At 38.5% G+C, this 12,387-nt stretch overlaps 1 protein-coding gene across 1 annotated transcript in view; it reads left to right on the top strand.

Moving 5' to 3' along the window:
* The first annotated feature begins 246 nt into the window (after positions 1 to 246).
* LOC128613204 (formin-like) overlaps positions 247 to 12,387 on the top strand; it is a 67,411-nt gene continuing 55,270 nt past the window's right edge. The window contains 5 exon segments of the mRNA XM_053633845.1: positions 247 to 3,165; positions 4,512 to 4,635; positions 7,865 to 7,926; positions 10,810 to 11,380; positions 11,383 to 11,533. Of these exon segments, the coding sequence (XP_053489820.1) occupies positions 1,351 to 3,165; positions 4,512 to 4,635; positions 7,865 to 7,926; positions 10,810 to 11,380; positions 11,383 to 11,533 (2,723 nt within the window). The 5' untranslated portion in view covers positions 247 to 1,350.

Here is a 12,387-nt window from a genome sequence, read left to right as displayed (position 1 = left end):
TTTTTTCTCATTCATGCATAAAGACCTTTATAGGTTACATTTTTAAGATGTATTTTAATATTATCAACTTTAAATACAATTTGATGAATCGTCTTGATGGAATGTGGTGCAGTTACACAAGCAATGCTGTTAAGAAATACTAACAATAAAGGAAGTGAGAAAACCATTACAGTATACCAGGACTATATTCAGGCTATAATCAGCAAGATAGACAGCTGAGAGAGAGAGATAAATGTTAGAATATTTTGTATACAGTAAGTAATGTTGAAGTAAATTTGAGTAGATTCATGTGATGTTTATTTAAATATTGACACTACGAAGTGTTAGTAAAAATAAGAACAAATAGGGAAAATTCCACACACCATTGAAGTTTAAAATGTGCAGGTGTGCTGTGTTGTTTTTTTTTTAAGTTGTTTTGACAATGTGGAATGGTAGAGGCGTGGTAATTTAACCTTATAGCCAATGGTGTAATTCTCTGTGCAGGGTTAAGCAGCACTGCCCACACCACCTGATCCTCTGGATTAGCGAGACAGAGAAGTAGGCAGGGAGGCAGGGTGAAAGAGAGCAAGAGAGAGAAGGAGGGAGGGAGGGAGAGAGAGAAGGAGGGAGGAGGGAGGTTGTACACACTGCCTTTATGAGGAAGTAAGTGTAAGTAATAGGACACCTGGCCGTATGGCTTCTTCCCAGGGAATAGGGAGGGTGAAAATAAGGGAGGGACGAGCAGAAGCATAGGTAAACCGGTGTGACGCACTCTACACCAAACCTTGCTGATTTTCACAAAGACAACACTAAACTTTCTCTGGTAGACATAAAAACTGTTACATATTTTCAACAAGCAAGAAGAAAACACGGTGCCAGGAGACTACCATGCACTGCAGATTCAGGCTGAGGACATTTCTGGACCACATTTACATTCAAAGCTGGAGAGAAGTATAGCTTTTTAGCTTCCAGAAAGATTATTGCAATTGCCAATGTTTTGTAAACATGAAACATTTAATATGGCCAGGACAGTCAGCTGAATCTAACCCTAATCTAAAGCACTGGAATGTTTGATTTTTGCTGGAAGAACTAAAAGTCATGTTGTGGAAAAGTTTCACTATTTTGTTTTGACAAGCACAGCTTGAATACAGCTTTACCTGCCAAAAGGAAGTAAGATAAAAGGGGTTTTTATTTAGGCTATAATCGAAGCACTCTTGGAGTGGGCAAGAAAAACCAATGGATTTGCTTTCACAAAAGACTTCTGTTTCCTCGACCAAATGAAACCGGCTCTTTCTGACACTGACTGGCTACACAGGAGTGATTTAACAGTTGTATTTTAAGTGGATTGGGGAAAGCTGTTAAATTCTTATCATGGAGGGGGACAATTCATCTGGGTCATTACTCCATAAGTTATTAGCCTCTCCTAGGTTTGTGAGAAGAGAATCTCAGCAGCATGCAGTGGAGAGTGCAGTGCTTAAATCGTTCCAGACATTGCCTGAGGAAGAGTCATCTCTACACCCTACTAACCATGTTGATATTAATAACAGCTATGTTAGTGTTGTTCCTCCAAGTGCAGAAATTAAAATCGATGTCAGATCTGAGAGGACAGTTGAACAGTCGAATATTGAGTACTATAAGGGGGAGGTTCTGCAGAGCTCTCCCTTTCCCAGTTGGCGAAGACCTTTTTCATCTCCCTTTACTGTTTTAACAGACTCAGATGTGGTTCAGGTCACCAGAGTGGAGACCTACAGTGACAATGAAAATGAAGAGGAAGATGGAGGTAGAATCCTGCCTGGTCAACAGAAAGTCACTGAGAAATCCCCATCTCTTGACCAGGATGAAAAGATTATAAAACAGAACTGGGATCTGCATCATTATGAAAGGGAGAGTGATGTGTCTAAGACAGATTCAACACTGCCTGTCCTCACAGATAGAAGTGGTTTGGAGTTGACAAGAGGAGATGGCATATATGCTCTGAACAGGACATGGTCTAATGAGAGTTCTGACAGGCAGCAGGACTCCTCTCCATACCCAGTAGACAAATTTGAACAGGAGATTACATCTAAAGACTTTCGGAGGGATTCTAATCTAAACCGTGGAGGCGACACCATTGTAGATTTGCATTTAGATGTTCCAGCTGCCAAGGATCCCATATTGAGGGAACACACCCACCCAGTTGTGCCTGGAGATTGCAGTGGTGATGGTCAAACAATTTCTCCATACACGACTAAAAACTATCTTTGTGATTCTCCATACAGGACTGTGGACTCTCTTAACGTTTCTTCATACACGAATGAGGACTCTCTTCATGTGTCTTCAGCTTGCGGGTCTCCCCTTAAGCTATCTACAGAGTCTCAACCTACACCAGCACCAGATGGAAATGCATTGGACTCCTCGTTGCTTTCAGAAAAGCATATTTCTCATCAAGAACAGAGTTGGGGAACAGCTACACCAAAAACGAATGTCACCAGTTCAGAGTCTCACAGCTCTATAGCCGTTACCTCTCCAAGCTCAGCTCTCCAGCCGGGAAGCAGCATGACAAAGGACCTTTTATGGACGGATCAGAATGAGTCCCTAAATGATTCTGTGCCAAGTGCCACATCTCCTTCACTTGACATAAAAGAGGACATGCCTGCCACCAAGAGGACTACCTCAAACCCGTCCTCAACTCTCTCTCCCAAATTGCTCTCATCAACATCCAGGGAATCATTCCAGTTGCCAGCACTTTTCAGTGGTATACGGGTACTAAAGAAAGGTGCTGTGGGAGAGGATAGAGAGTCTGTGTCTGAGATCAAGCAAAAAGATACAGACCGGGCACTGCTGAACCTGAAACAGCATGTCAACAAAGCCAAATTCGAACAGCATCAATCCAGTACCTCCAGACAAAAAAAGGGAGCTGATCCCAAAGATGGGGCTGAGTCCAAGAATCAGTGGCGGCGACTGTTAAATTTTGATGACAAAGAGGAGAGCCTAGAAAAAGGGCCAAAGGACATCAAAGGCCTCAATACAAGAGAGAAAGGGTTAGCAAAAGATACGACAGGTATCAAAAGGGACACTGGAGATGTTTCAGTGGACCTAGAGGCTGTCAAGAAGAAAATAAAAAATGAAAGAGAGATCCTGAAGTCCTTCTTTGAGAAATCTGACAGCAAATCTACTAGCATTGACAAGAGTCCAGTAGAAGTCAAAGTACGTATCACTTAAAATGTATTTACCATATAATCTATGGGCAGTGCCCAGGCTAGTTATACTCTTCAGTCTTGAGTAATGCTATGTTGTAATTATTACATAGCTAACTAACCTTTTGGTGTCCACATGAGTGTAATTTTGTTTTGAAAACTGCAGGGGACTAGAATGATGACCTGGCAAAAAAGGAAAAGTTGTGTGATCAATCATCAGGCACTGAAATTGGCGTTGAAAGTGTTTCTGAAGAATATTCCTTGTCTGTATCAGGCACATCTCATGGAAAGTTTGACTTTTAAAATGTAGTTGCTATTTAGTTGCTACATCTCTGTGAACCTGTTAACAGTAAAAAATAAATCCTACAGCCTGATTAAATAGGCCATTATAATGACAACTACAGCAGATATAATGGCTTATTTTATGTTTGCACATCATAATATCATGATTGTGGGGGGGCATAGTGGCTTAATGGTTAGCACATTTGCCTCACACCCCCGGGGTTGGGGGTTAGATTCTCGCTTCCGCCCTGTGTGCACAGAGCTTGCATGTTCTCCCCATGCTTCAGGGGTTTCCCTCCAGCTACTCTGGTTTCCTCCCCCAGTTCAAAGACATGCATTGTAGGCTGATTGGCATCTCTAAAAAATTGTCGTTCATGTGCGATTGAGCCCTGCGATGGGTTGGCACCCTATCTTGGGTGTCTGCCACCCTATGCCCCGAGTCCCCTGGGATATGCTCCAGCGTCCCTGCAACCCTGTGTAGGATAAGCAGTACAGAACATGGATGCATGGATGGAATATCATGATTGTATTTCTATAAATATATTCATGCCAATAATATCACCATGTGTGATGTAGAAACTGTGTTTGCAGGAAAAATAACCTGTTAGAAACTCAGTCTTTCCCTGTTATACAAATCAACATGGCATAGGTGAGTTTCTAGTAGGTTTTTTATAGCTGTCTGGATGTCTGAAGAATTTATTTTTTTAAACATGCCACCCTGATAAACTAACACTAAAACACTAAAAACTGCTGTTTTTAGAAAGAACTTAGAGCATTTTCTACTGCTAGCTATTATATAACAGAAAAGTGGTGGGGCAAAACCAGTCATATTAGGGAATATCCAAATGCATATTACCCCTGTGGGTATCTAAATCTAAAAGCTGCACAAATTAAATACATCTTTATATCAGTTTCAGGAATAAAATTATTTTAAAACGTGATAACATCCAATTGATAATGAGTTAAGGTTATTTAGTCAAGCTTTTTGATTATGGCTACAATATTTAAGGGCTTGATCTATAGCACTTACATTGTTTTAAACTTATTTCTTTTCTTCCCATCTTCAAATCCCAGGCTGAGGGACTCTCCTCTCCAGGAGACATCGATGACAGGACACCTGGGAGACTTCAGGCAATATGGCCACCACCCAAGCCTAAAGATGAAGAGGAAAAAGTGGGACTCCGTTACACTGAAGCAGGTTGGATGTGTTTTAATAAGCAATCATCAAACTGTGTACAGAAACATACACTTCTCTTTCTGTTTGCTATTGTACTCTTGCAACATGCATTCCTCAGTTGAAATAGCTCTTACCTTTTAATCTCCTTCTAAGCTGCTGAAAGGAGAAAAGCAACTTTGAATTTGAGTGGCATTTGAGTCTTTCTATATCTTATACGGTTTTAGAAAAAAAAGCTGGTAGAAGTAGATGGGACAGTTGCATTTTATGATTAAAGTAGTCCACTACATTTCCTCATTCGTAATAACACTTCATAATATTCATAGTATTCAAATGACATTTAATTTTCTCTGCTAGAATATGTTTAAGTATATGTGAATATGTGTGTGTGTGTGTGTGTATATATATATATATATGTATATATATATATATATGTATATATATATATATATATATATATATATATATATATATATATATATATATATATATGTGTGTGTGTGTGTGTGTGTGGGTTTTTTTGGTGTTTTTTTTTCTAACATTTATGGAACGACCATTGAATTGCCAAATGCCAACTTTGTTTGGCAATTTACTGTCCATGTTTTTATTTATGAAGAGTATCAATGCAAAACCAGTTTGTCAACAGTCATAACACCTCAGCAGTTCATTCACTTGTGGAGATTAAAAGGAGGGGCAAAAGGGCACATTGAAGGGCAATTAGACTTCAGCACCTATTCCACACCCTGCTATTACTGATGTGGCTATTGTGTATAGACTCATACTTGAGCATGTAAATGGAAATCACTGTTTTGTTGGTTTCACCTAGTTGTAATTCATGTTTCCTTGAAAATTCTTCCTTAGTAAAAATACAAACATGTTAGTGAAAAGATACACAGTAGGGCACCAAGTATTTGATAAATTTCATAGTTAAAAATTTGCTTGAAAATGGTGGAATAAATCAACTTTTTTGACTATGAAACCTCTAACTTCCATAGACTTACATGAAAACATCCAAGGTTTGGGAACATGGTAACATTCTCTGTAGACTCTGGAAACATTAATTAACCCCACACAACACCACAGATTTCATGAAGATGCAATCTTTTCATTCATTTGAGTCATTTAAATCAGTTCAATTAAATGATTCATGCAGATTTGCTCTCCAATTGCTTCAATTGCATGGTTTGCCCAAACGTGCAACTTGACCAAGCAGCTGTCTAAGGCAGACAATGATCATCTTAAGCAGTGTAAAATAGTTACTAATAATGTTCATGATAATATGCTTGTTTGTTCATGGTTATAATAATTATTTTCACAGCTCAACACAGACTACAATAGTAGTATAAATGGCTCGATCTCAGAAATGACCAAAAGTATTCACTTACACAAATGGCATGGATCATGCTTGGCACACACAAGTTAAAATTTACAAAATTTTGCTACAAAGATTTGCTGATTTAAACACTGACTTGCTGAACATAAGAGGCACAAATCTCAGCCATGACCGAAAGGACTCACTGACTTTGAGTTATATACATCACATTTGGCAAACACTCAGTTGCAATTGCACTATTCACAGAATTGACAGATGTTTAAAAAACACTGGCAGATAAACATGTAATGTAAAAAATAAAAGCCTGTCAGGTGCATGACAGTGACTGATACCAATTTCCCCTTAGGTCAAATAGATGGATAATTTGTGAACAAAACATGTCTAGTGCCTGTAAGGGCTCAGTAAAGTCAGTTAGCCATTAGTCAACGAAAGTGTAACTGTACTGCAGGAGGCAAAACAATAGACCCCAAACTGTTTAGAAATAAGCAAAAGGTATGATCCTATGCAATTTACTGAGGAGTCACAAATTAAAGGAAAAACTGGTGGCCCTGATGACATGGACCCACTTTATTCTCTTATAGGAAAGGTTTATGGAAGCCCTAAGCGGCCATGCATTATTATTTTTTGCTTTCTTGTTTTCTTTTGTGTACTTTTTTTCTGTGTACTCGACATAACAACATGTTGATTTTATTGTTCTGGATCTAGCAAAAGTTTAGCGCAGTCCCGCAGCATCATGGATGAACAAATTAGTTTTTACTTTGATCAGGAACTCACTCAAGCTGAAATAGCTCAAATTCCACATCTGAGAAGTCCACATCTGACAACTGAGAGGCGGACACCCCTCCCTCTTAATGCGCAGTCGAAGTCCATCTCTACAGCGAGCAATTATTAAATTTATGATGGCTATGGCAGAGACACCAACATGCATGCATCACCAGTCCCATTCACAAGTCATGAGATGTTCTTGTGAGAAAGCAGCTTTTTGTTATGTTGAGATCAAGAGAAAATTAAGTTGAGATCACAAGAAAACAACTTGTTATGTCGAGATCACAAGAACACACTGGAACACCCATGAGAGATTTTGGGCTGACATGTTAGATAGCATTCTTCTCCACCATCATCAAATGTTTGGGAAGAATGGTGTTCATCAATCCAGTACAGTTCCAGAGACTTGTAGAATCATTGCCACGGCGCAGTGAAGGTGTTTTGGGCGCTTGTGGAGGCCCAACACCTTACTAAAAAACATTATTAGTTTTTTCCATTAATTTGTCACCCAACTGTAGAGGAACAGTCTTGCAAAGGAACAGCCTGTTCCACGTCATACCAAAGATGATCTCTTTGAAGACTAAAGTAATGAAAATTTTGTTTTGTTTCCAGATTTATTTAGTGACAGATTTGCTTGAAGGCTGTAGTTCTGGAAATGTGGAGATTGTGGTTTTTGCCAGTTGTGCTATGTTTCAGATAGTATGTGAATATACTTAAAGGTTAGATAATAATACACAATTCTATTGTTTATTACTGAAATTACATTTTATTGTTGATGAAAGTACAGTATTTTAAATATTTCAGTGTTTTTAGGAAGTAGAAGACATGTTTTATGTGATATAAGTGTAGTGTACAGCTAAATTTATATGGGAAAAAACATAATAAACATGAATACACAAAATCATAAATGTACATCCTGAAAGCTATTTTTGATTTAGCAAAGCTTTACACCTTTCCACCTTTTTGGTGGAGAGTCAGAGAATCTCTCTCTCTCTTTTTCTCTGTCTCTCTCGCTCTCTGTCTCTATCTTTCTCTATCTCTCTCTCATTAGTTTCATTGTTGTTACTTAAGTAGATTAATGATATGATTTTTGTAGGTTAAACTAGTTTTGAAATACTTCTACTCAAAACTTTGCAATTTTAATTGTTTTTCCAGAGCACCAGGCTGCTCTTCTGCAATTGAAGAGAGAATGTAAAGAGGAAGTGGAAAAACTGCACGTAAGTGACATTTTTTTGTATCCCATTTCCATTGAAAAATTGTAGTATGCTTATGAGGCACTAGATGTCAGCATACACAATGAAGTCAAACAGTATATGTAACAATTTTCTCTGTGCCCAGTCCCGATTTATAAAACTGCTATGTGTGTGAGATAGAACCTTATTCACTCTTAGGAATAATTATAAGTGAAAATGTATTTATAGCCAGCAAATTCAGGTTAATATGCAGCTCATTTATTGTACTATATTTACCCTCAGCACTAGCATTTACACCAGCCTAAGGTAGTTGTGGCTCTCTGTGCTTTTCCTACATCTATCCTGTACTTGTTTTTTGGTCAGCTGGTGAAAACTCAGTTTTGCTCCAACAGCTCTATAGTACAACCATTGCTGCAACAGTTGCTTTGGGTAAAACTATGCTGTTTTTTTTGTTTGTTTTTTTGCAACCAGGGACCCTTTTAACTGTTACGTAAATCTTCCAGACTACCAGACTACCGAGTTATTTTGCTAACATAATACAACTATTCAAGTATTAGGCTCATAAATGTGTCGAATATAATTTTTGGCTATTTTGTAGTCTTATTGTTGTTGTTTTTTTGTTTTTTTTTAGGCCTACTAGTTTTGGTTCAGATAAAACCATTCAGTTCAAGTGACTAGTCAAATAGGCTGAAACCTAGGCTAATGAACTCCGTAATAAATATAATAACTTAAAAATAAATAAATGTGAATGTGTGAAAAACACTGTATGTGGTCACCTGATGAAAATTGAAACTTCATATTAAAATCTCAGTTTTAAATGAGCTTGATATAAGACAAGAGAAAAGAGTGGAGGCAGGGCATTACCACGGAGTCCATTGACTGTAAACATACTTGTATATGTGGGCAGAAATGAATAAAGAAGCCATAACGGACTGATTGTTTCCAGATGAAGACCTAGTTCCAGCTAGCTCCTCATATGAAAAAAGATCAAAGTTTACAAACTGAATGTGTCCTGACATTTCATCCATAAAAATTACAGTCAAAGCCATCCGTGTTCTACTGTATATGGAAACTTTTGCTTGTGTTTTCCTTGCAATATTCCTTTATTAAGTTATGTGAAAATATTGGTTTGAATTCCCTTTGTGTGTCCCATACTGATGTATCAACTGCAGAAAAGGTCTAATTCATTGTTTATGCAACTAACCTGTGGGAGCTGATAGTAAACAGGCATTTGAAATGCAGTTTCACAGAAATCTCAGGGGAGAAAATATTTCTGATATACAGGTTTTTTTTGTGTCTCCTTTTTGTGTTCTGTAAGTGATTTACTGATGTAATGACAGACATAGACACATTAGAGCTTAGCTCTGAGGCCTGGTTTCCAAATAAATTAAGCCAGATTGAGTCTAGTCTTTGTTGAACATATTTAGACTGTTAGTGTGTATTGTTCAATGAAACAGTTTTCCAGACAGTCAGCAGTGTTGAATAAAAGCAACCCATACAGAGTAAAAATTTCTTTGTTGGAGTAACTGTTAGTCTTAGTATAATAAGCAATCATTTATTTTTGTGTGTAACACTATCCATGCATTCCTTGTTATAAAATATAATTTGTTAATTGAGTAATGAAAAAATAACCTCTGTAAAAAGAGTTTTAAAAGTGTTGGCCACGATAAGTAATTTGAGAGACATTAAACCATATGTTATAAAACATTTATCTCGCTGAATAAGTTTCAGTTTTCTACATGTCTTTGAGAATGATTAATGTTACCTTATGTACCCACATCCATTGTGTCATAGTGTGCTGTTTGTCACAGGCCCATTCGATTGAAAGGAAAACAAAATGGAGATGTTTAGCACTGACAAGCAGAGCGCTGAAAGACAGGAACATGCCTCATTGCGTTCTTTGTGGATCAAATTATAATAAGAAACATGTGGAAGTCATATGAAACATTTGTTGTTTTTGCATTTCAGCAGAGCATAATATTTTGTATTTGCTTTCATGGTTGAAACAGGATAATGTTACCATGGAGCCTACCATGGAAGCAACTTGACTTGATATAGTCTGGAAGTGTTGAAGATTCCTTTAAAGTCAGTTTTACACTGTGATTTCAGCAGTCTTTTAAGATCTTCACATGGCACACTGCACAAGATAATCCCAATAAAATATTGGCCATATTCTATAACAGACTGTACGATAATGTGTGTTCTCCATGTCAGATTATATGGTGAAGGTCCTCTAACGATTTATGAAATTGCTACATTCTTCCATCATGAATCTGTGTGACCCAGGCTCATGCAGAAAACCGGGTTTCACAAACAGAAACATTCTTTAAAGGGATCTTGAGATAATAAGGAATTTTTTTATTCTGTCAGTTATCATGTTTTGTTTATGCTATCATATCCATAGCTATCCTGTGAGATTTGTGTAATCCTATGCCGTCTTCCAATTGGTGCATTTTAGATGAGAGTCATACTGTAGCATGTAGTGTTCATATTCTGATATTTAAATTAAAAAATTCTGGCACCTTGTTTTTTGCAATGGCACTAAATCTGTGTCAGTGAACACGTCACATTAAGCTTTCTAAGACAGCACCAAAGAATTATTTTACAATGTATGATTTTTGTCTGATCATACACTGTAAAGCTGGCTTAAGATAAATGTCTTAGCAATCAAGCTCCTCAAATGAGTCGAAAAGTGTCTATATTCCACAGGTTCATTAGACTTGATTTACTACTAGTAGACTTCCAAATGACCTGGTGAACTTGGTGTTCATGTAATATTTCATGTATTCTATCTATACCATATCTTCTCAATGCTAAACTGTTTTATGGCATAAATAAATGGAATCATATTATCACATGTTCAGTAACACAAATATCTTTTGAATATCTACACACATGGAAACCCAGACTGACTTCGAGTTCCAGGTCTTCCAACTGCGTGGAGAGCATGCAGTGGCTGTTTCCCGACTGCAAGAAACCATTGCTGAAATTCAGCAAGAACGAGGCTATTCACGGGACAAGAGAAAAGTGTGCGATGCCTGTGTGTCCACTGAAGACGACACATTCCTCAAAACATATCGTAACGTTTGCATCCAGACTGATCGGGAAACTTTTATTAAAAGTCCAGAAGGTGAGAATGCCAAGCCTGTTCAAAGCCTGCCCCGAAAACTCAACCTTGATTCCATCACTCAGAATCTAGGCGTAGTACCTGGAGCTCCAGCTCCACCACCTCCCCCTCTACCTGGCCAACCACATGTCTCACCAGCTTCAGGACCACCACCACCACCACCACCGCTACCTGGATCAGTGCCACCACCCCCTCCGCTACCTGGATCAGTGCCACCACCCCCTCCGCTACCTGGATCAGTTCCACCACCCCCTCCACCTCCTTTACCTGGAGCCAGAGCTGCACCACCTCCACCTCCACCCATGCCTGGAGTTGGTCCTCCTCCCCCTCCTCCACCTGGTATGCCTGGAGCCCCCCCCCACCTCCACCCTTTCCAGGGTGTGGCCCCCCACCTCCTCTGCCCACCTTTGGCTTGGCAGTGGAAACCCCCCCACGCAAACCAGCAATAGAACCAACATGTCCCATGAAGCCACTCTACTGGACTCGGATACAGATTCAAGACAAGTAAGGACTCTTAGTTGTCTAGGCTTGAAAACACACACATAGACACCATAACATGTTTGTCCCTAAGCGAAAATGCAGTACTTGTTTTAAAGTGTCTGTAGTTTATACAGCTGGAGGGTTTGGAGTGCCAGCACAGAAGATTTATGGACTTCTGTTACAGTAAGTAGGATTAGGCCAGGATCTACACTGCCTTACAGTCCTTCATCACTCTATAAGCATCAGGACTAAATTAGATTTTCATGTTAGCCATCAGTGTTAAAGTAATACTTTTTAAATTAAACAAAAGCGTCAAGGTTATGTGTATATTAAGCACACTTCTTGACACCCCATAAGTCATGATTTTAGGCCTCAACACTACTCTTTTGCTTTGAGTTACAAGCCTTACACAGTATTACTAATATATGGAATAGCAAGGAATCCTTACAGAGTATCATTCAAAAGGAAAATTCTAAAACGTGTAAACATTGCCTCATCTTCAATGAAATACTTTCGCATTGGGGAAATAACTAAGATGCATTAGAGCTTTTTAACCCAGTGGGATAAATGGTAGGCAAATCAAATTCCCTTCACATCCGTTTGTGTTCAACAATACTGTTGAAAACGAGTTCCCCCAAATGCTTCAGATTAGTCTCACTTGTCCTTAATTGAATCCTTGGCAGCATGGTTGATTGCTGTGGTATTCTATCCATGACCAACTATTTGACCCTTTTATATTCTTTAAAACCTCATTTCTCGCTTGTAAAACCCTTTACTGAATCACAAACACACCCTGCCAAAGCTCTCCTTAATGTCAAGGCAGCTCATTATGTGCAGTAAACTAGGATCAGATTATTGCTCAGATTATTGTTCAGAAT

The sequence above is a fragment of the Ictalurus furcatus genome, chromosome 9 (genome assembly GCF_023375685.1).
Source record: "Ictalurus furcatus strain D&B chromosome 9, Billie_1.0, whole genome shotgun sequence".
NCBI lineage: Eukaryota > Metazoa > Chordata > Actinopteri > Siluriformes > Ictaluridae > Ictalurus > Ictalurus furcatus.
The sequence above is the reverse complement of the archived record's forward strand: the minus strand, read 5'-3'. Positions and strand labels throughout refer to the sequence as shown.